At 45.8% G+C, this 24,841-nt stretch overlaps 1 protein-coding gene across 1 annotated transcript; it reads left to right on the forward strand.

The window, feature by feature from the left end:
* The first annotated feature begins 773 nt into the window (after positions 1 to 773).
* Positions 774 to 24,446, forward strand: FKBP1A (FKBP prolyl isomerase 1A). Its single transcript, XM_043479273.1, has 5 exons — positions 774 to 964; positions 1,050 to 1,097; positions 16,768 to 16,880; positions 20,961 to 21,125; positions 23,352 to 24,446. Exons 1-4 carry the CDS (start codon positions 928 to 930, stop codon positions 21,087 to 21,089), a joined length of 327 nt encoding a protein of 108 aa, XP_043335208.1. The 5' UTR covers positions 774 to 927; the 3' UTR covers positions 21,090 to 21,125; positions 23,352 to 24,446.
* Positions 24,447 to 24,841: the final 395 nt, after the last annotated feature.

Genomic DNA, 24,841 nt, shown 5'->3' on the forward strand with positions numbered 1-24,841 from the left:
TGGGGTCATGTTTTTAACATGAGCTGGTCAACCCCTTCAGACCTTGGCTAAACCTGGCTACCTCAGGGAAGCATGTTACCACAGTCCATGTTAAGTTATACATCTCTGTCATATGTCCTTCAGAGCACAATGCCATGAACCACCCTCACAGTACTTAAGGATTTGAAACTTTACATTTATCTTTGTGGTTATTTGATTGGATCTCCCTCACGAGACCTTAAGTTCTATGAGGTCAGGCACTGAGTCTGTCTCCTTTACTACCGTTACCCCAGCATCTAACACAGCGCATGACATAGAGTAGGTGCTCAATAAGTATATGTAGGTAAGTTATGAATGGATGAATGAATGAATGAATCCGGACAAGAGAGGGACAGGTTTCCTGCAGCGCAGTGTAAATGCTGAAGACTCCTCCTCAGCAGAAAAGCAGCTCAGGATCGTGACCCACTGACTGAAATGCTAACAAGAACGCACATCCGCGCGAACCTCTCACAACCATCCTTTTCACAGGATAAGTAGGTGTGGACCTAGTAGTCCCCCGGGTTAGTAGCTGGCTGATCCCCAATTCTGACTCTCGCTTCTCATTCGCGGAAACTGGATTAGTGATGCCTGCCCCGCAGGTAGCACGGAGAAAGGAAGGGTGGGGGAAGCAGCCCGGGCTCTCTGAAAGGCAGCATCCGGAGGCCTCGGGGCTTCCGGGTTTCCGGTTTCCCCGCCCCCCTCCCCCCACTGCCCCGCGGCCGGGGCTCCGGGGACGTGCGCGCCGTGTGGGGCGCGCACGCAGGGCGGGGCGTGCGGGGGCGCGCGCGTGCGCAGCCGTTGCGCTGAGGGTCGAGGCAGAGCCGCGGAATCGCCGCGAGATCCGGTCTCGGTCCACGCCGCCAGTCGCGCAGCCCGTCGGTCAACCCAGCGTCCGCCGCTACCGCAGTCATGGGAGTGCAGGTGGAGACCATCTCTCCTGGAGACGGTGAGTAGGCGCGCGCCCGGTGGCCCCGGAGTGCCCTGGCCACCGCGCGCATCCGCTCACCCCGCGCGTCTGTCTGTCTCCTCAGGGCGCACCTTCCCGAAGCGTGGCCAGACCTGCGTGGTGCACTACACGGGTGAGTCGGAGGACCGGCTGGGCCGGGGTAGGGGGCGGCTCGGGAGTCGGGGGCAGCCGGCGCGGCCTGGGGGCAAAGGCCTGGGGCGTGGCGGCGGCGGGCCCGCGTGGCCCGAGGCCGAGGCCTGGATGGTGGCAGCGCCCCCGAGAGGGCAGCGTCGGGCTTGCCGAACCCCGGGCGGTCCGAACCGGCGCGCGGGCCGGACTTATTCCGCACTTCGAAAGCGGTTCTGTGTCAGAGATGCTGCAGTTCTGCCCACAGCGCGGATGGGGAAACTGAGGCTTGTGGCGGCGAAGTCACTTGTCCAAGGTCACACCTCAGGATGGGCAGAGCTCTGGCCAAGGACCATCAGAGAGGATTTATAGCATTTCTGTGCCCGTTTACACCCTATCCCCGCTTCCGCCCCACCCTTCGATGGAGATAAGAAGGGCGAGGTAATTCCTAGTCCGTGGGAACTCGGCCCCGCGCTGCGGGTGGGGAGACATCCCACTTTCTAAGTCTTTGCTCTGGCCCAGCCTGGCCTTGGAGGAATTAGATCTGCAACGTCCTTTTCCTTTTTTTAGTTTTGAGCCACTTTATAAACCCGAGCCTCAGTGGCGGTGACGGCCCAGGTTGACATAACATGTAATTTAGTCCCCCAGTCCTCTGAGAGTAGAAACTTATCCCCGTTCGAAAGATAAGGAAACTGAGGCCCAGTTAGGAAAACAAACAGTATTATAAGCCAAAAGAAGTATTAGACTCTCGGCCAGAATTCTAACATGACATATTCCTTGAGACCATTTTTTACTCCATGCCCTTACAAGGTTCTCCTGGGTTGTACTTGGTAGGGAGGGGAGGTGGGAGGCTGAGCAGGCGGAGACTTAGCTGTAGTGGGTGCTGGTGATTGGCGTAGCCACAGTTGTTAATATGACCAACCTTCCCTCGCCTTCCTCCTTCCCTTTTTCCTCCTTCCCACCCTTTCCTCTGTTCCTCCTCCTCCTGGCTCTATTTCTCTCCGCTCCCCCACCCCCTCAAGTAGGCTGTAGGCAGTTCTGAACCCGCTGCTCAGGGATAAGCTCTCCCCTTCTCTCTCAGATCATGGGGGGAGCCCTCTGTTGAGGGAAATGACTTTTCTTTGGGAAGGAAAAAAGGCAGCTAACATTACCCCCTCCAGTGCCCTTTTATTTCTCTGAGTTTTTTATTCCTCTGGTCCTTCTCCCTGTGTAGAAAAGGGGGTGGGGGTGTAGGGAGTTAGGGATAGAACTTTTTAAAAGGCTACCATAGGAGGAAGTATTGAAACCTATCTTGGTAGGGAGCTATCTCATACCTACAAAACTGTAAAGTGGTTTTGATGTTTTAAATGGTTGTCTTTGTAGACCATGGTCAGCACCTGAGCCCGGGAGGTCTAGTGGAAGAGAACGTGTCAGTTTGGTTGATTTTGATCTGTGAAATGAGAAGAGTAACCATTGCCTTTTACAGTGCTAGGTGAGTGGGCAGTTCATTCAGTTCCCACAGCCAACTGGGGCAGGGACTCAGAGAGGTGATGAGTTGACTTCTCCCCTCTCTCCTTCCAGTTTCTAAGTAGTCATGTTAGGTTAATTGGCTACACCTGTCCCAATCCCACTTCTGTGCCCCTTGTCCTTTGCTCACCTATCTTCTGGTGCTGATGGCAGGACCAGACACCAGCATGTCGGCAGAACGAAGTTTCACTGCCTCTTAGTGAAGTGTCCCCACACTGCATGTCTGGAGCCTTTTCCTAAGAGAACAGATGGCTGCGGGACCCAGAACACTGTCAGGGCTCCCAGTGCCTCTTCTCTAAATCTGTGTTGTCCTCTAGGGTGGCACCCACCCACATGTTCCCAGAACAGCAGTGTGACCCTGGCATGCGTTGGGACAAAAGCTGTCTTTTTTATTTCAGTTTTGATAAGCCCTACAAAGACACCCTGGTGAGAAGTCAGCTCTGCCTCATGCTCACAGAATAGGCTGTTCTTGGGCAGGCTTCTTTGTTCCTGTGGGTCTTTGCCATCAGCCTCCCAGGAAGAACCTGTTTGAGACCTGTGGGGGCGTGAGAGGAATGGGTAAGCGCTTTGAGATTTAATCTGTAGCAGCTGACTGACTTAAAAGCCACTTGGAACAGAAGCCATCGTGAGGGAACATGGTGAAGAGTATCATAAAAATCTGAGGGTCCTCAAATGCAAGAGAACGTCTCCTCACTGAACCTTGAGCAGAAGAAATTCTCATGATCCTCCTAGTTTTCACCGTGTTTTTCTCTACCTACCTATCTCAGTAGTCTCCTGTTAGGGCTGTTTCTCTGCTTCTCCTAAGTCGTGGATGGTGGACATCCTTGTGTGCCCACCTCCCACCCCTCCCCCCCGTTTCTCTGTCTTCTTTTGCATAGCTAGCTCAGACTGCTTGGCTGTATGGCTCCAGTGGTTACAGTTCCTAGGACAGAGAATCTGATTGACCCAGGTTCAGGTCAGGTGAATTCTCTAGATCCAGTCTGCTCTGGCCAGGTAACTGCTGCTGCTGATTTAGGAGCAGCTTCAAAGGATCAGCATTGGAAATAAGCCAAAATCTTTTCTTGGTCACCGGGGATATGATCAGCACAGGCTGACTTTGACCACATGGATGTTCTAAATGCTCCTGGTGGCTGCCAGTTGTATCCTGGATGCCGCTCTCCAGGCTCCCTCTCGTAACTTCCACAGCCTCTAGCAGAGCACAACATGAGCACGGCCTCAAAGAAAGGCCTGTGCCACATCTACGTCATGTCAGAAGGGAAGGTGAAAACTGTACTGTGTTTAGCCAAGCCTCTCCTAGTAGCATGACAGGCAGGCATTGAGGTGAGAGGGAGGAAGTGGAAAGATAACCTGCCAAATACGTGCCTTGAGGACCAAGTGGATCCTCATGGCTCCCTCCTTGCCTCCAGTAGCTTCATCAACTTTATTACTGAGCTTGTCCTGACAGACTGCTAGGCTTATGTCCCTTTTACTCACATCAGCAGGCCACGCGCCTGCCATTGTCAGAGCAACCTCAAGTGGATTGAGGAATTCTTTTTTTATAGTTGACATCTTGTCCTTGGGATCAGGTTTAACTTGTCTGTAGCCTGACTTCTGACTGAGAAAAACCAAGGATGCCTCGGCTTCATCACCTCGGGAGGTCCACTTGAAGGGGCGCTGCAGCTCCCCTCCCCACCCATTGCTTTTCTTTAGCCTCTGTCGCCCCTCTCCTCCCTGCTTTATTCCACCCTGTCCCCTGCTGGGTGTTTCTTGGCTGGTGATCCGATGTCTGGAGGAAGGCTCGCCCCCAGCAGAGACTGCTCAGATGGCTTTCCCCGATGTGTGCCGGCTTCAGGCAGACAGACTGTAACTGTTCGGGCAGGGCCACAGCAGGACTCTTTTCCTTCCTACAGCAGATAATTATTGAGCAACAGAAACCAGCCAGGCACTGGGGACACAGCCAATGAACTAAACAAAGGCCTGGTCTGGTGGGGAAGAGACTAGCAGCATGAAGGTGTGACACATCAGGTGGTGAGAAGCTGTGGGGAGAGGTTGAGGCAGAGTGAAGTCCTGGGAAGGGGGTTTACAGCTTTTAGTGAGGGTGGTTGGAAAAAACTTCTTACAAAATGACACTTAATATTTGCCCAAAGGAAGTTGGGAGTGACTGATCTGGCTGTCAAGGAGAAGCGTCTTCCAGGCAGAGAGAGGAGCTAGTGCAGAGGCCCTGAGGCTGGCGCATGACTTGGTATATTAGCTGGAGTGGATTGTGTGAGGAAGAAGGTAGTAGATGAGGTAATGGTGGGGCTTGCTTTCTGAGATGGGAGTCATGAGCTGATCTGGATTTTATCAGAATCGCCTGCCTTCTAGCTGCTGTGTGGACACTGGAGTGTTGGTGGCAGTGCGGAAACAGGGCCCTTGTTGCATCCTGGATGTTTAGAGCGTGCCAAGGACAAGTGTGCAGAAGTGGTACCATGTGGACAGTGGTCCCCAAAGAAGATGTGGGTCCTTTGGGGTTCAGATTTTAGCTTGGGCACATGATCCACTTTTCTCAGCTTCTGTTTGCCATCTGTTAAAAATGGGAGAAACAGTGCCTGCTGTGAGGAGTTGCCGGGGGCAAGTGCATTCTGGGAGGGGCAGCAGCAATAGTAATGCTCTTATTGCACATTGTGTCATGAAAGGTCCCTGTGTCCCCGGTGCTAGGTGTTTTATCATCCCTCAGTTTAGGGTTGCCAGGGTTGCATAGGCTGAAACCCTTCCATTTCACATGTGAGGAAATAGGTAATTATAAAAAAAGATGAATCTGAGTGAAGGTTCATCCTAAAACAGGCCTCCACATTGCCTGCAGAATATTTTGACTAAGAAAACTGCAGCTGTTCTCTTTAATTTGGAGACCAAAGGAGTTTTAGTATTTGTTGTTGATTCTTGGTGGGTGTAAGACGGTCAGGGTTGGGCTACACCAGCTTACTAGCGTGTGCAAGTTAAAGTGTCAGTCCTTTTACCTTCAAGTTTCCTTAACATAATTGGATTTTAATATTTTGCAAATGGGCCCTGCTATGGAAATGTTATTTTCCTTCCTCTGGGACTGTGATTACCAAAATGTGGAAGCACATGGATGCCAGCTTTCTTCCACAGGTGAAAGCAGAAGGCTCACGTGTCTTAAATGAACTAAAGACCTCATAGCATTCTTGCGTCTGTGTGCAACTCTTATTTGTAAAGTTGTCAGAATTGGAGAAAAATCAAAATAGAACAGTAATTACCCACGTGCCCACCACCTAGATTCCATGATGGTTGACGTTTTGTCATGTTTGCCAATTCTGTCTACTTACAGGTATATGTAGATAGATATAATCTATGTTGGGTTTTTAGCTGAGCCATCAGAAGCTGCTGACATGATACTTTTTCTCTAAGTACTTGAGCATGCTATAAGAATGAGAGTATTCTCCCTATTCTAATTCTGGTCACATCTGAGAAAATTTTAAATGATTCAGTAGTATCTAAAGCCAAATGCATATTGAAACTACCCCAGTTGTCTTCAAAGTGTTTTTCAATAGCTTTAAAGAAAAAAAAAAAAAAAGAGTTCAGTTGGAGATTATGTCTATAGTAAACATCCAGAAGAGTCTTCATATCTCACTGCTTTTCCAAAGAGAGCACTTAGCGTTATAGAATACCCTCACATCTATCTCATTGTTTTTTCCTGATTGTTGTGTAACTCCTTCCACTATCTTGACTTCCTGTAAACTAGGAGTTGAAATGTCTATAAACAGTTTCTGGTTAAAACATTTTAGTGTGAAGACTTCTAACATGATGCTGTGTACTTCATACTCGGCATACCATGGGGAACATCACTATTTGTGATGCTAAATTGATCTTTTTTTGTGATTATGCATTTTACCCTTTGAATTAACAGGGCCATTGTCAAGGTACTTGGACATCCTGCATGTGCCCTGCTCCTCACCAGCCTTTCACCTACTGGTTTTTATATCAGTTGGTGATTCTTACCTGAAAAAACTGTTTCATTGGCATTTAATTTACAAAATGGTAATTAAAAACTTTTTTTCATATCTTCTACATTTATTAGCTGCTCTTCTATTACACAGGGTAAAGCTGAATTCTTTCCCTTTAATTATCAATTTTAAGGTCAAGAATTGGTTTTATAGTCATTCTCCACGGTGACAAGTGACTCTCCCCACCTATTTATTTATTTATCTTTAGTATACTAGGGACTCATATTTTACTCAGGGCCTTAAAATCATTGATATTCATTATTCTTTTTGATACTCTTTCCCAAATTTGGCCAGTAGGAGCCCCTTCAGGAGGGCTTCCTGGCTGGGTTAGCAGTAAAGAACCTGCCTGCAGTGCAAAAGACACAGGAGGCGCGGGTTTGATCCCTGGGTCAGGAAGATCCCCTGGAGGAGGGCATGGCAACCCACTTCAGTATTCTGGTCACAAAAATCCCATGAACGGTGGGCTGTAGCCCCTAGGGTCACAAAGGGTTGGACACGACTGCAGTGACTGAGTGTGCCTGCACGCAGACCCTACCTTTTTGACATGCTTCCACTATTTTTAATCATTTCCTTGGTTTTACTGTTCTGTTCCTCGCATTAGTCACCTCTCTCCAAAGAATTCTGGTTCCTTGCAATGGGTCTCAGACTTCTTTTATTGACAGCTTTATTGGATATAATTTATACAATAAAAATTTTAACTTGAGCATGTTTGATGGTTAAAAACTGATTTTTGTAAAGTTCTGATTAGAATACCCTCACGTCTGTCTCATTGTCTTCTCCTGGTTGTGTGTAACTCCTTCCACTGCCTTGATTTTCTATAAACTAGGAGTTGAAATGTTATAGATAACAGTTCATTGTGTCTGTAAACTAAGGTTCATTTGTCTGCCTTGAAATTTTCTCTAAAAATAGTATTGTCACCTACTGTTGCCCATGGAAAAGGCCGGAGCTGTTTTGAACAACTTAGGCATGTATTCCCTTGGGCACCTTTAACTTTGGCCTGATAAATTGTAGCAGTACAAAGAGCCGGAGGAGGAAAGGGAAAGAAAGGGGGACTATCTGCTCCTGGCTGCCGCTGTCTCTGCTCTCTTTGCCTTTCCTTTTCCCTTCCCAGGAGCTCAGGCCACCCTGGCCTGCATTCAGTTCCCCAAACACACTACCCTTTCCCCCCAGAAAGGCCTCTGGCCTGCCACACTGCCTCCACTTCTCACCAGGGCAGGCTCCTCTTGCAGCTTAAATGACACCCCCTCAGTGGGCTCCCCTGACCCTTGGCTAAAGTGACACTTCAGATGTGTGCACACACTTACATCTCTAACAGGGTGCCCATCAGGCAGTGTATAGTTACATCTACTCTTTCCCCAGGAGACTGCAGGCTTCAGGAGGTCAGCCCCAGAGGGCTGATGGTCTCCAGGGTCTCTCTCCTTTGGTGCTTGGCATGGAGTAGGTACTCAGTGACTGTTTCAAGTGGTCACTTAGGACCTGGCATTAGACTTTAGCTGGAGTGTGGAAAGTCTGCATTCCTGTTCTGATTGGTATCATACTTCTATTAGGTCTTCTGCCCACTTTTTGATTGGGTTGTTTGTTTTTCTGATATTGAGCTGTATGAGCTCTTATATATTTTAGAGATTAATCCTGAAGTTTATCCCACGGATGCAAAGATTCTTCATTATGTACAAAGCAATCAGTGTGATACACCAGATTAACAAAATTGAAAAATAAAAACTGTATAATCATCTCAGTAGATGCAGAGAAAGCTTTCAACAGAATTCCAACATTCATTTATGATAAAAACTCTCTAGAAAATTGGCATAGAAGGAACATACCTCAACATGATAAAGGCCATATATGACAAACCCATAGCAAACATTATTCTCAATGGTAAAAAACTGAAAGAATTTCCTCTAAGATCAGGAATAAGACAAGGGTGCCCACTCTCACCGTTATTCAATATAGTTTTGAAAGTCCTTGCCATGGCATTCAGAGAAGAAGAGGAACCAGATTGGAAAAGGAAAAGTAAAACTCTCACTATTTGCAGGTGACAGGATCCTATACATAGAAAACCCTGAAAATGCCACCAAAAAACCACTAGAGCTAATCACTGAATTTAGTTAAGTTGCACAATATAAAATTAATGCACAGAAATCCCTTACTTTTGTATATAGTAACAGTGAAAAACCAGGAAGAGAAATGAAGGAAGCAATCCCATTCACCATTGCAACTAAATGAATAAAATACCTTGGAATAAACCTACCTAAAGAGACAACAGACCTGTATGCAGAAGACTGTAAGACACTGATGAAAGAAATCAAAGAATACAAACAGATGGAGAGAGATGCCATGTTCTTGGATTGAAAGAATCAATATTGTCAAAATGACTACACAAAGCAATCTACAAATTCAGTGCAGGCCTTATCAAATTACCAATTGTATTTTTCACAGAAATAGAAAAAAAAAAATTCACAATTTGTATAGAAACACAGAATATCCTGAATAACCAAAAGCAATCTTGAGAAAGAAAAATGGAACTAGAGATCAATCTTCCTGATTTCAGACTATACTACAAAACTACCGTTATCAAGACCGTATTGTACTTTCAGAAAAACAGAAATGTAGACCAGTGGAACAAAATAGAAAGCCTGGGGATAAATCCCCACACCTATGGGCACCTTATTTTTGACAAAGGAGGCAAAAATATACAATAAAGACAGTCTCTTCAATAAGTGGTGCTGGGAAAACTGGACAGCTACATGTAAGAGAATGAAATTAGAACACTTCATAACACCATCCACAAAAATAAACTCAAAATGGGTTAAAGACCTAAATGTAAGACCAGAACTATAAAACTCTTAGAGGAAAACATAGGTAAAACACTGACATAAATCACAGCAAGATCCTCTATGACGCACCTCCTAGAGTAATGGAAATTTAAATTAAAAAAAGGACCTAATTAAACTTAAAAGCTTTTGCACAAGGAAGGAAACTAAGCAAGGTGAAAAGAAAGCTGTCAGAATGGGAGAAAATAGTAGCAAATGAAGCAACTGTCAAAGGATTAATCTCCAAAATATATAAGCAGCTCAGGCAACTCAGTACCAGGAAGACAAAACAACACTATCAAAAAGGGGGCAGAAGGCCTAAACAGACAATTCTTCAAAGGAGACATACAGATGGCTAATAAACACATGAAAACATGCTCAACATTGCTCATTGTTAGAGGAATGCAAATCAAAACTACAGTGAGGTATCATCTCATACCTGTTACAACAGCCATCATCAAAAAGTCTGCAAACCGTCTTGCACTGTTGGTGGGAATGTAAATTGATGTTAGCTATTATGGAGAACAGTATGGAGAGTCCTTAAAAAACTAACTGGTATTAAGTTAAAAGTAGAAATTCTCCCTCTCCCAACTGTAAGTAGCAAGAACTTTATATAATTTTGAAAGTTTGGGGTTTGGGATATTCTGTTTTGTTGTTGTTTGGTTTAGGTTTTTTTGGTTGGTGGTGGTGGTTCTAAAACTTTCCATATTCGGGGCCCTGCAAAATGCTTCCTGTGAAAACCACCTGCAAAGATGCATCAGCTAATGAAAATCACATTGTGAATCATGAGCTTTAACTACAACATGTGGTGAGGCCATAGATTCAGTGCCTTCCTCAATCATCTTCCCTTACCCGGTAGAGAGTATCTGGGAACTCTGCCTTCCATGAAGCAGAGTGCGCTAGAAGTGGCTGCTTTTCTGTTAAGTGAAATGATAACCCAGGAGTTCTCCAGAATCTTCAAATGCTAGCCTTGGGTCCTTCTTTTTTTTTTTAAGATTTTTTAATTTTATTTTTAATGTATTATTTATGTATTTTTATTTTTTGGCTGCGTGCCATGCAGGATCTTTGCTGACCAGGGATTGAACCCAGGCCCTTGGCAGCGAGAGTCAGATCCTTAACCACTGGACCACCAGGGAATTCCCTAGCCTTGGGTCTTAACCGCTGCTTCTGTGACATGGACCAAGCATCTGGAAACAGTCCGAGGGGCCTTTGCATAGCAGCTGCTGGCCAGGTCTGCCTCTGCTGGTTCCTTTTGAGCAAGAAAGAGCCCTCCATAACAGACAGGCAGCAGAAAGCCAAGCTGTGGGCGGGATCCTGCCAGGAGAGGACCTGGAGACTTCCCCACTATCATGCAGGCGTGCTCTCTCTTTTTTTTTAAAGCCCTCCTCCCTCTCCAGGGATCTGAGTTTGATTCTTCCCCCAAAGAACAGCTAAAACAGTTTAGGAGTAGACCCAGGTGAAGGTGACATCAACGGCATTGCAGCCAGAGGCTGATTTAACAGTCCCTCAGGCAGCTATGGGAGAGGGCAATGGCACCCCACTCCTGTACTCTTGCCTGGAAAATCCCATGGACAGAGGAGCCTGGTAGGCTGCGGTCCATGGGGTTGCTGAGTCGGACACGACTGAGCATCTTCACTTTCACTTTTCACTTTCATGCGTTGGAGAAGGAAATGGCAGCCCACTCCAGTGTTCTTGCCTGGAGAATCCCAGGGACAGGGGAGCCTGGTAGGCTGCGGTCCATGGGGTTGCTGAGTCGGACACGACTGAGCATCTTCACTTTCACTTTTCACTTTCACGCGTTGGAGAAGGAAATGGCAGCCCACTCCAGTGTTCTTGCCTGGAGAATCCCAGGGACAGGGGAGCCTAGTGGGCTGCCGTCTATGGGGTCGCACAGAGTCAGTCACGACTGAAGCGACTTAGCAGCAGCAGCAGGCAGCCATAGCTTTTGCTCCTTTTGTGGCCTTGTGCTTTTAACTGGAGAGCCCGGAGTTTGCCGAGGAATTTAAAGGTGCTGAGTGTAAAAAACTGCCATTCTGGGATTACCCCTCAATTCTTTTTATCACATCGGGAAGAGGTCCAAAGCCTTGCGGTTGTCCTGCTAGTTCTTAAAAATTGTGCAAATGAAGCAGATCCTAAAGTGCTCATGAGTGCCAGGGGTTGAGCTGAGTGCCCCAGGGACGTAGAACTCTCTTGAGTCCAGGTCTGATCTCGAGTCATGTTCAGTTGGGAAAGACGAGAACTAATTCTTGACATCAAGAGTACGTAGCTATCCTAGACAGTTTCTGGGTCATGAGGTATAGATTTGTGTGTAATCAGAAATGGAATCAGTCAGTTCAAATAGAAGGTCTTGCTGGTGATCCAGGTTTTTACTAAGAATGGCCTTTGGAGCTTAAAGAGTATCAGCTGTTGTGTCTGCACTGTAACCTCAGTTGCCTTCTCTCATGCAGAGAAGTGTTTTCTCTAGGAAATTACAGCACTAACTTGGCAGGTGGTTTCACTGTTCAAGGGCTCCCGGTTCTGGCACGGAGATGTCCAGAGTTAAAATGGGAGCAGCTGCTGAGGCTGACTTGCCTGCTTTACCTTCCAAACAGAGGAAGCACCTGCCATCCACAGCCTGGTTGGGTGTAGGAAGCAAGCATGTAGCATTTTAGTAAATCTCACTTTTTTCCCTTTCTCCTGTTTTTTAAAATAACAGTTTTATAGAGGCATAGTTGACATCCAGTAAATAAACTATTCATATTTAATATGTACAGTTTCATAAGTCTTGATATGTTTGTTACTCTTTGAAACCTCCCTCTTCCCATCTCTGACAACCACTATTAGCATAGGTTATTTGCCTTTTCTAAAGTTTTTATATAAATGGAATCATACCATGTGTACTGTTTTGTCTGGCTTTCACTCAGCATAATTATTTTGAGGTTATATTGTTCCATAAGTCAGTAGTTCATTCCATTTTATTGCTGAATAATTTTCTATCATATGGATATATTTATCTGTTTACCAGCTGGCAGATGTTTGGATTGTTCCAGTTATTGGTTATTACAAGTAGGTCTGCTATGAGCATTTGTGTATATGAGTATTTTTACATAGTCAAAAGCCCCATTTCTCTTGGATAAACATCCAGGAGTAGAATGATCGGGTCAAATGGGAGATGTATGTTTAAACTGCCAGCTGTTTTCCAAAGTGGCTCTTCTGTTTTATATTCCCACCAGCAGCGTGTGGGGATTCCAGTTCCTCCGTATCCCTGCCAGTATATAACATGATGAGTCTTTTTAGTTGTATACATTCTAATCGATAGTAGTCATACCTCCTAGTGGTTTTAATTTGCATTTTTTAATGATGACAGTGTTGAATATCTTTTCATATACTTACTTGCCATTTTTTTTATCCTTTTCAGTGAAGAATGAATTCATATCTTTTGCCCCTTTTTAATTGTTTTTTTGCTGAGTTTTTTGAGGGTTCTTTTCATATTCTGGACACAAGTCCTTTATGAGAGATATGTCCTGTAAAGATTTTCTCCCAGTCTGTGGCTTGACTTTTCATTCTCTTAAAAGTATCCTTTAAAGTGCAGAAGTTTTCATTTTTGATGAAGTTCATTTTGTCCTTTTATGGAGTGTGCTTTTTCATCTCATATCTAAGAAATTTTTGCCTGACTCACAGTCACAAAGGTTATTTTCCTATGAGTTCGTCTAGAAATTTTATAGGTTTAGTGTTCTTTTAGATCCGATTTTTAGTTGACATTTGATTATGATGTGAAATATAGGTCCAAGCTTTTACTTTTTGCCTGTGAATGTCCATCCAGTTCTTCTAAGCCCAGCATATTTTTCATCTCAGGCATTACGGTTTTCATCTCTGGAAGTCTGACTTCAATCTTATAGTCCTCCTCTGCTCAGTCTAACATCTGTGTCACTTCAGTTGATTGATTAGTTGCATGTGGGTCATATTTTCCTGCGTCTTTGCATGCTTGGTAATCTTTGGATTGTTCATTGAAGAAGGCCATCTTGTCTCTCCTTGCTATTCTCTGGAACTCTGCATTCAGTTGGGTATACCTTTCCCTTTCTCCCTTGCTTTTTGCTTTTCTTCTTTCCTCAGCTATTTATAAAGCCACCTTAGACAACCACTTCAGTCCCATCACTTCATGGCAAATAGAAGGGAAAAAAGTGGAAGCAGTGACAGATTTCCTCTTCTTGGGTTCAGATGGTGGCTGCAGCTATGAAATTAGAAGACGATTGCTTCTTGGGAGAACCATGACCAACCTAAATAGTGTGTTAAAAAGCAAAGACATCACTTTGCCGACAAAAGTCTTCTATAGTCAAGGCTATACAGTAGCCTTGATGATCTTTTCAGTAGTTGTGTACAGATGTGAGAGTTGGACCATAAAGAAGGCTGAGTGCCGAAGAATTTATGCTTTTGAATTGTGCTGTTGGAGAAGACTCTTGAGAGTCCCTGGGACAGCAAGGAGATCAAACCAGTCAATCCTAAAGGAAGTCAACCCTGAATATTCATTGGAAGGACTGATGCTGCAGCTCTAATCCTTTGGCCTACCTGATGCAATGAGCTGACTCACTGGAAAAGACCTTGCCTGATGCTGGGAAAGATTGAAGGCAGAAGGAGAAGAGAGTGACAGAGGATGAGGTGGTTGGATGGCATCATCGATTTAATGGACATGAACTTAGGCAAACTCCAGGAGATTGTGATGGACAGGGAGGCCTGGTGTGCTGCGGTCCACGGGGTCGCCAAGAGTTGGGCATGACTTGGCGACCGAACAACAACCATCTTTGGATGCTAGACATTGTGAATTTTACCTTTTGGGGTGCTGGATATTTTATTCCTAAAAACCTTCTTGAGCTTTTTACGGGTAAACACTTGAGTTGCTTGGAAGCAGTTTGATCCTCTGCGGTCTTGCTTTTATGATTTGTTAGGTGGGTCCACCAGAGCAGTGCTCAGGTGGGGGCTGATTACTCCTCACTGCTGAGGCGAGATCTTCCCAGGGATCCTATGCCATGCCTCATGAACCATGACATTTTTCAGTCCAGTTGGTGGGAACCAATACTGATCCCAGTCCTGTATAGGCTCTGAGCACTGTTCCTTGTAAACCTTTTGGATGGGTTCTTGACCAGGCCGTGAGTGGTTTCCTCAGGCCACATGCATTGATTAGTACTGTGGTGAGTACTTATGGGGGACTCTATAAATCTGGGGATCTTCCTTTACAGCTCTTCCCCTCCCTGGTCTGTGTCCTATAGACTCCATTGTTTATTTCCCTCGGAAGCTCCCAAGGATATAAGCTGGGGGGACATCATAGCTCTCGCCTTGTTAGTTTTCTGTCTCAGGGATCACAGGCTTTAATTGCAAAGTCCAGTGTCTTCATTGTTGGGACTGTAGTCCGGCCTCTTTCTGGTTTCATTCAGTTTCTTTTCTTTTTTCCTGTGGTTGGTTTGTCTGGTGTCTTTGTTTCAGTTTTTGGTTGATTAGGTAGAAGGGTAAATTGGATCCCTTTTCCTCCGTCTTGGCCAAAACTATTAATACCTGTTTTGATATCATAGTTTCTCTTATATTCTGCATTCAATACTGACAAACCTGTTCCCCTCTCCAGAAAGCATCATATGCACATTCATTCTTGCTTCTTAATGGGCATTGCTTCCTCTTTTGCATAACCTCTTTCAGCATCCTGCAAATTATAGCCTTCTAGTAGGTTTCCTCATTTGTTGTAAGCAGTCTCTGGCAGATGGATGGAAAGGCTGAAAAAGAGAAAGGATTCTGAGATGCCTAGCTTCTTACTGCCTGCTCTCACCCTTGATGCTGAGTTCATTTGGGGTGGGGTCATTGTGTGAAGAGCTTGAAATGGACTAGAGGGAACATCTATGGTGAGTATTATGGAGCATGGAGATCTAGTGTTCTCCCAGTTTGTCATTTATAGAAAACTATTTATCATTTCTTTGATCAGATGGTGATTGTGTTCTGGTAAAGAGATGAACTACATGTACTCCCCAACTTATTAGTTCTAGGGTGCCAGTTCCTAGCTTTACAGTGACTTAACAAGGATGGATCTCCATCTTTGTATCTCCCTTTCAGTCCTCAGCTCCCAGTTTCAGTCAGTATCATCACCCACTCTGCCCTAGGACATCTGTCCCTTCTCCTCAGTAGTTCCTGTCCCCACGACTCCCCATTTTCCTATTTTGTCAAAATACAGAAAGTCTGGTGACCGTGATAAAGCTGGCAATTGATCTCTGCTTCCCCATTCCACCTACCAGTGTTGACACTGTTTTTTAGGTTGGAATTTCCCTCCACCTCTGAAAACATACAAAGACAACAGAATTCTGTGTTTTGCTGGGTCTTTAGAGTGTTGCTTAGAACCATAGAGGTTGCCCGCACCCCGCCCCAGTGAAATCAGTATTGTGTTAGTTATATGTCAACAACAGGCTGGACCCTTCCAGTCTGGGATGAAGGTGTGAGTGTTTGCAAGACCTCAGTGACAGCTATCACGATTGGCTTGACACTGGCTTTTGGAGAAACCAATGTGATGGTCTTCTGTGAGCAAGGAGTTGCAGGTATCTATTGGTCTTTTTGTCATGACACTCATCCCCTGGCATTTCCATCTCTGAAATGCCCCCTTTTAGTGGAAGTTGCCAGTATGGGTTGTCTGGCTTATGAGAAACTGGAATGGTAGAATGAAAATGGTTTTTGGATTTATAGCCTAGCTTTAAAACCTTACCACATTACTTCACTTCTCTCTGCCTCAGTTATTTCTTCTGTGTAGTGGAGACTGGAATCCTTTGCTGTGGGGAGGATTGAATAAGTTCATGTGTGGAAAGTGCCTTGCCCAATCTCTGACGCAGATTAGAAGTGCCACCCACAGTTCAGCCAGAGCTGTTGACAGTTTACCAGTGAAAGGTTTTTGGTGTCTTTTCCAATGGTCCTTCTCCAATACCAGCTAGTATCCTACAGTTCAATTAAGTTCTGACACTACCCACTTCCTGTAAAAGATGGTGGGTGAATTGAGGGAGAAATATGGCTTGCACATAGAGTGACTGCGAGCTGTTATATGTGCTTAAAGGGCCCACAGTTGCTCTCAGTCTGGGAGGAAATCCAAAGTGCTGGGAATTACTGCCAGGAGTGTGTCTGCTTCCCCATTCTCCAGAACAAGGTAGACAGCCTGCCTCTGGTCTCAACTTACTGCTTTGAGTTGGGGAAGAGCATTCACTAGCCTGGACTAGAGGGACTACCCCAGCTCCTCAGAGGCCCACTGAGGACACAGGAAATCCTAGGACACCCCGCCAGGTCTTCCCAGTGCTGGCTCTGGGACAGGCACTCTACTGCTGGCTCTCACTTCCCTCATGTCATTCCTCCTCGTTACTCATGTTACAACTGCCCTTTTCCACAGGGATGCTTGAAGATGGAAAGAAATTCGATTCCTCCCGGGACAGAAACAAGCCCTTTAAGTTTGTGCTGGGCAAGCAGGAGGTGATCCGAGGCTGGGAAGAAGGGGTTGCCCAGGTATGCTCTCTTTTTTTGTTTTGTTTTTTTAGTGTCTACTTCTTAAATTATGTTTATGAGTAGGAAAAATTTCATTGCTAGCTCCCTCACCCAAATAGCTCCTTTTATTAATGTTTTTTTGTAGAATTTCTGTAAGTGCCCCCCCCACCCCTTCTTTTAGAGAGAGAGACACACACACACACTGTTCTGCTCTTTTCTTTTGCACTTAATATCTGATACTTTATATACCAGGACATAAAAGAGAAGGAAGCTCTCCTCATAGAGCTTCATAGTGTAAGCAGATCTTGGAAGGATTGCAGGCTTGGTTTCAGGCCACCACAATAAAAATCTTGCAGTAAAGTGAGTCACATGAATTTTTTGGTTTCCCAGTGCATATTAAAATTATGTCTGCACTGTAGTTTATTAAGTGTGCAGTAGCATTATGCCTAAAAAACAATGCACAGATGATCCTTGAACAGTGCAGGGTAGGGACACCAAACCCCACCTCTCTGCCCCGTGGAAAGTTAAAAATCTGCACATAACTTTCATAGCCGAAAAAAAAAAAAAAAAAAAACCAACTTTCATAGCCGGTCCTCTGTGCCTGAATTTCCTCATCCAAGGACTCAGCCAACCATGGATGTTGAAAAACACTGACATGTAAGTGGACCCAAGCAGTTCAAACCTGTGTTCAAGGATCAACTGTATGTGCCTTAATTTAAAAAATACTTTATTGCTAAAAAATGCTAACCATCATCTGAGCCTTGACCGAGTCATAATCTTTTTGTGGTAGCAAATCAAAGACCACATATTGCTATACAAATGTAGCGATGAAAAGGTTCAAAATACTGCGTGAATTACCAAACTGTGACACACAGACATGAGGTGAACAAATGCTGAGGGAAAAGGCACGGATAAGCTTATTCCACACAGGATAGCCACAGACCTTCAGTTTGTGGAAAACACAGTGTCTGTGAAGCACAGTAAAAGGAGCTCTGTCTGTTTCCCCTTAGGTGGGTATACTATAATTTATTTGACCAGGACTCTCTTGATGGCCATTTGGGTCATTCCCAGTATTTCAGTATTATAAACAACACTGCACTGATTAATCTTGAATGGACTTTATTTTGCATTTGTGCAAGTGTTCCCACAGGCAGATTCTTGGAAGTGGACCGAGTGGTTCAGTAGCTGTGTGCACTGGATTTTGACGTACTGCCATGTTGCCATCTGTAGGGATTACACTGAACTGCCACCAGTGGGCCCTGAAGGTGCCTGCTCCTCCCAGGCCTTCAGCACAGTGTGTTGTTAAAAACTTTTGGCTTCAGGACACAATGAGTGAAAAACATTATCTTGGTATGGTTTTAATTTGTATTTGTCTTCTTATTGACCATGTTGTGTCAGACCACTTCTGAGAGGTCACGCTCACAGAGAAAGTCATTTTGTTTGTCTTAAGTCTGTTTCTTCACTTCTCCCCTCCCCATTTGTGTAACCAGCTTTTGTTCTGCCAACTCTATGAAATTCCCAGTAGACAAAAGGGACCCAGGGTTGCCAAATTTCAGTTGGATTTTATCCTTGTGCTGAGCCCAGGAATTTTTTTTTTTTTTGGCACTAACCAGGTAAAGGGATGTTTATTGTGGCCTACAACCCAGGGAGCTTTATAATCAGGCTCTGCCATGGTGGATAATTAGTCTATTTCCTCTCACCAAAGAAAAGTGGAGATTTAACCATTGTGGATAGAGGGATTTCTGTTTTTCAGAATACACTTTACATCCTCTATAAAATATCACTGATTGATCTCCAAATAAACTGCTTAAACTTTCAGAAATTGCCTTTCTCAGGTGTCTAGATTTTTGTTCCTTCCTGGCTAGGAGTCGGCAGTAGAAAACCGAGAGGATCTTTGTGGCTTACTTCCTTTTGGAAACCTCTCCAGCTGTACCTTTCTGTCCTGTCCCCAGCCCCAGACGTCTGGTAGGCTCTTGGGTCTCTGGCTCACCCCCCATCTCCCATGCTCACCGTTGTTCACCCCGTGGCTCATGTTCTGCGGCTGTTCCAGCACTGGAACAATCGTTGTGTTGTGTGTCCCAGGAGCCATTGCGGCCTCTGAGCTAGTGTTATCCGCCTCCTTCCCATCCCAGACTGGTGAGGCCTGATGAAGTGTCAGGGATATGCCAAGTCCCTCCCTGCAGCCAGGCTGCTTTGAGTCGGTCACAGTGCTGGCGCTTGTGGGAAGTCTGGGTGTTGTGAGACCTGCTTAGAGCACAAGCTCCTCCATATAATATTTCTTTAGGACATATATTAAAAGCACAAGAAGGGTTGTCCTGTGCCCCCTTTCCTGTTCTTTTGATATTATTGTTCGTTTTCTGTGCTTATAGATCTCCAGTCCTGGCACATATGCTATTTTGGCAACTTGCTTTTTTCATCTAACCATGTATCTTGGACATCTTTCCATGTTAGTGTAGTTAAGGCCACTTTTTTCTTTCTAGAGGCTAAGAAGAACGGTACAGCTGCACTGTGAAACCACTGCCCTTGCAGTGGGCATTTGAGTTGCTAGCAGATTCTGGAAGTGGAATTGCTGGGTAAAAGGATATCATTGCTTTGGGTTTTACTAGATTAAGCCATATGCTTTCAACTCTCTTTGCCGCCTTGGTCCAACATGTCCCAGTTTCTGAAGGGCACTGTAGGAAGGAAGCCTATAGCTTTCTCTTCAGTCACCATCACTTGGGCTGGGTCAGAGAGTCAGGAGTGCACACATGGAGAGGTATGGGTATAGTTGGAGAGGTGTCTGAAGGAAAGTAAGCCACAAAAGATCCTCTCTGTTTTGTACTGCCAACTTCTAGCCAGGCAGGAACAAAAATCTAGACACCTGGGAAAGGCAGTTTCTGAAAGTTAAGCCGTTTGCTGCTAAGTCGCTTCAATCATGTCCGACTCTGTGCGACCCCGTAGATGGCAGCCCATCAGGCTCCCTCGTTCTGGGATTCTCTAGGCAAGAACACTGAAGTGGGTTGCAATTTCCTTCTCCAATGCATGAAGGTGAAAAGTGAAAGTGAAGTCGCTTAGTTGTGTCCGACTCTCAGCGACCCCATGAACTGCAGCCTGCCGGGCTCCTCCGTCCATGGGATTTATCAGGCAGGAGTACTGGAGTGGGTTGCCATTGCCTTCTCCGGTTAAGCCGTTTGTTTGGAGGTAAATCAGTGATCTTTTACCAAGGATGTAGAGTAAAGCATATTCTGAAAAAGAGACAGAAATCCCTCTATCCACACTGGTTAAATCTCCAGTTCTCTTTGGTGAGAGGAAATAGACGTGGAGACTTAAAAGAGATAGGTAAAGAGTGGGGATAAAGCAGAGAACCTGCTCACTGTTCAGAAAATAGACATTTTGTATTTGATGAGAAAATGAAAAAGCTACAAATATGTTTTAAAAAGTGAAAATTTTCCCTCTACCCTCTGCTCTCCCCATAGAAAAGTGCTAGTATTATTTGTGTTCTTCCAAAAATGTTTTCGTGTTTATACAGGCTGGTGCAACTATGTATAAATACTTTTCTTTTTTGTATAATTGGTAGCATGCTGTTTTCATTCAATTGGTACATGTTACTTGGTACCCCCAGAAACTCTTACTGCTTGTTTTACTTTTTCTACATTTCTGAGTATAAATAGATTGCAGAGAAGTAGCCTGCCTCAAATATTACTTTCTGTGTGTTTTCTTCTAAAGTACAGTTTTATCCAAAGCACTCCTTTTGCAGTAGTATAGATGCTTCTAGTGACAGGCCACTGAAGGGCTTAGGTGGTGACTTGTCTGTAGTGTTGGCTGCCCAGAGTCAGATTAGTGGGACCAGGACAGAAGGATTGAGAGCCTGACGATTCTGGGAGTCAAGAGGGATTTTTATCGGTCGTTGGGTCCTTGGAGCCAGATGGAGGGCTCGTCCAGCCTGTCTGCCTGCCTCCATGTCCTCACAGAGGGTGCCTGGTGCCCAGGCAGCCACGAAGTCACCAGAATGTCCCAGTCACCCAATCCTGGCCGGGGAGCACCCAGTAAACAGCTCTGCTTCTTACGGGAACAGTTGGGGAGCGCATCCAGCGCTGCTCTTCTTCCTTGTTCTTTTCACAGATGAGCGTGGGTCAGAGAGCCAAGCTGACGATCTCCCCAGACTACGCCTATGGTGCCACTGGGCACCCAGGCATCATCCCACCAAATGCCACTCTCATCTTTGACGTGGAACTTCTAAAACTGGAATGACAGGAGTGGCCTCCTCCCTGAGCTCCCCATTCTTGGGTAAGGAACTTAATGCTGAAGAACCTTCCTTTAACTGCCTTTGCTCCTCCCAAGTCATGCCCCGCGCTTGACGGGCATCAGAGAGAACCTTGGTACCTCGGGATGTTTTCCTTTATATTCTTCCTCCGTCAGCCATACTTTGAGTTTTGTTACAAGTTTATACCTTGGAAAGGGACGGGGAGCATGTGCTCTTGAAAGAACTCGGGGGGATGGGGCAGCTGATGGTAGCTGTTTAAGTGAAGTGTTTTTATATGTAGCTTATAAACTAAAACCGAGCCGGGAACTGGAAATAGAGATCACATTTTTAGTGCCAGCATTTCAGTTCTTTAGAAATAAGGTTGGTGATGGCTTTGCCCGCCCTGCTGAGTTTGTGCAGCTCCCTCATTCACACGTCCTCTCACCGCCTGTTAGAAAGGTATGAACGGGGAGAAGGAATGGCAGCCCACTCCACTGTTCTTGCCTGGAAAAGTCCATGGACAGAGGAGCCTGGCGGGCTGCAGTCCATGGGGTTACATGACTGAGCATGTGTGCACGAGGGTGGAGGGAGGTGGGCTGGTAGCAATAAAGTGGTAGAACTGACAAAAAAAAAGGTGTGAATGGGACATTACCACCTGGGCCACCTGCCTCAGGGAGCAAGCCCAGGACACGCAAGGACAGTAGGCCAGCTTGTTATCGGTGGGTTGAAAGATGAGGTCCAGGATGCTTATGAAGTATGAAGGATGTTTTCAGACAATCACGGAGAGGATCTCAGGGACCTGAGTGAGCCTTTCTGTCCAACAAGTAGGGAGACCGAGGCCCAGAGAAAGAGAGAGGCCTTACTCAAGGTCACATCCAGACAGAGACAGATTAGGACAGAGCCCTTTCCTGCTTCCCCTTCCTGGACTTGTTTTCCTTCTTCTTCCCTTATTTCTAGATAAGCCAACTCAATATCCTAGTAGCATGTTACTTTTCATATGAGTATTAGAATCATAAAACACGTGAACACTGCCATCTTTCCACATGACCCCATACATGCATGCTAAGTCGCTTCATTCGTGTCCAACTCTGCGACTCTATGGCCCATAGCCTGCTAGGCTCTTCTGTCCAGGGTATTCTGTAGACAGTATTGGAGTGGGTTGCCGTGCCTTCCTCCTCCACGTGACCCCAGATCTCTGCATTTGCTCCCCTCCTGCTCCTGGAACCGGAAGGCCATAGCCAGGGGTTGGGTGACAGTGATTCTGTTTGAAAACAGTAGTAAGTGGCTGCCAGTGTGTTACGGAGTACTTTATCTTGAAGTGGAGGAGACTTTTTTTTTTTTTTAGCTGTTTCCTCTCAGTGGTTTGATCCCTAAACACCTGGGTCATCCATGCCTGGTCAGGTTTGAGGACTCTGGCTTTTTCACCTGTCATTCCTTCCAGGAGGAAACCCTGACACTTTATAGAGCCTCTTTCTGCCCAGAGGGCTGCACCATTAGTCCCTGCCTGAGATGGCTGAGTCCTTTGAACGTAAATGTACCAGAGGGAGCCCTGGAGTTATCCTGATTTGGGAACAGGCTTTCTATAAATCTGGAAGGACAGGAAAGGGAAGGAGAGGAAGAGAGGGCTGAATGGCTATGATTCACCCTGGCCTCAGCCTCCCCTCCACGCTGCCAAAGAAGAGTTCAGAGCTTCTTGCAAAGGTCTTGAGGGAAAGTTCAAGGGCAGACCCAAAATGTCAGGTTTGAGTGAGTGAATGAAGACTGCAGATATTTTCTCAGTCCGTTTGACAGGAGGAAAACCAGCTTAGGGCTGTGCATGTTAAAGTCTCTGGGAATCTTTAAGACTCTTGATGCCCAGGCCACCCCCAGACCAGTTAACCGCTGTCACTGGATGTGGAGTCCAAGCCTTCAGGTTATTTTTAAAGCCCCCAGGTATTCCTATATACAGCCAGGTTGGAGACCCAATGATAATGAATTGATAATTGAATTGTCAGCCATATTGGTGGGCTCTGCTTCTCCTGCTGTTCTCGGCAATGTAGATGTAACCTTAGGTTTAAAAAACACCACTAAGGTGTGCAGGAAGGAGGCTGCTCACCTGGGAACCTAGCCTGAGCCCAGCAGGTCCTTCCCAACTAGAGCAGAGGGGCGCGGACAGATCAGACCACAGCTGTTGGGGAAGGGACATGGTGTGGCAATGGCCTTGTGACGGTCCCTCCCCCCACAGAAAGCATTGAGCTGCTGGGACTTAACGGATTTTCTGTCCCCAACAGATGTGCCACAGAAGGATCTGGCGCCTCCAGACGCACACAGCAAGTCCGTATGGAGCTTTTCCTGATGTTCCACTACACTCTTTGTATAAACATCTTCCCAGACTGAATGTGTTCTGTCACCGGCTTTGCTCTTCCCCTTTCTCCTCGTATGTGTGTTGACCTGAACTACATGCCATAAACCTCAGATTACTCAGTTTGTTTTTGTTTTGGGGTGAAGATTGAGTTTCAGTCCTTTGGATCTAGGTTTCCAATTAAGTATTAGTCAAGTATGTTATTAACAGCACAAATAATGGGTTAACTTTAGACTAGGAATTGGTGTTGGGGGGGGGGTGCAAGAATCTTTATTTTATTTTATTTTTTTGGATGAAAGTTTTATCTATTATATATTAAACGTTCTTGCTGCTGCGCTGCAAAGCCATAGCAGATTTGAGGCGCTTTTGAGGGCCGAATTATTCTCCAAGTTGAGAGATGTCCTCGGGTTGAATTGAAAGCCCTACCCAAAACTGCAGTGGGAAGGGGGAGAGCCTTTACCTCCACTGCCCCACCCTCACCCTCCTCATAGACCCTCTGCCTTTTGAAAGCAGATCGTTTTCACTGAGATGTTGGACATTGCAGATGTCTGTTCCCCAGGCCAGCAGGGACCTGTGAAACCTTTATGGCCTGGCCTTTTTTTTTTTTTTTCCATCCTGTGGTTTTTCTAATGAATATCCAGGATTTTTGTAATCGCATAGCTATCCAAGCTCTACTTCCTAAATTTTAAGAACTTTAATCGAAAGTTAAATTGAAGGTGCTGTTTGTAGCCACTTAACACCCATGAAAGCCCAGCCATCATGACAATTCCTTCAGTGTTGTCTTAAGAAAATGATGCTGGTCATCACAGCTTCAGCATCTCCTGTTTTTTGATGCTCAGCTCCCCCTGCTGATCTCAGAGTTTCCTGGCTTCTCCTTGCCCCCTCTCACCCCTTTGCTGTCCTGTGTAGTGATTTGGTGAGAGAAATTGCTGCCTACTCCCCCAGCCTACCCCCACCCCCTGCACTACACATGAATTTCAAGTTTTATTATTGCAATAAAAGTGCTTTATGCTGGCTTTTCTCAGCTCTGTGTGATGGTGGTTACTTTCAGGCACCTTCCCCTGCCCTTTTGTGCAAGAGAATGGGGTTGGGGTATGACGGTGGGGGTGTAGTTTCGGAGGCTGTGTCTTAGCAGAACTGCAGCAGGAACATCCTGCCCCAGTGGTCTTTGGCGCGGGTGGGAGGGAGTGGGCAGTAGATTTGCATCTTCACCATGGAGTGAACGGTGTGGAGGTGAGGCTGTCAGGGAGCTGCCCCCTCGCCCATCATCAGAAGTTCATTAAAAGTGAAGTCTGGGTAGAGCTCTGTGCTGGGTTTCCTGGGGTTGCCAAGAAGTTGGGGATGCAGCCAACAGATGACCTGAGCCACAACCCTTTTGGAGATGTGCTGCCAGCAAATGGATGAAATGTTACAAAGGGG

This window comes from Cervus canadensis, chromosome 10 (genome assembly GCF_019320065.1).
Source record: "Cervus canadensis isolate Bull #8, Minnesota chromosome 10, ASM1932006v1, whole genome shotgun sequence".
Lineage (NCBI taxonomy): Eukaryota > Metazoa > Chordata > Mammalia > Artiodactyla > Cervidae > Cervus > Cervus canadensis.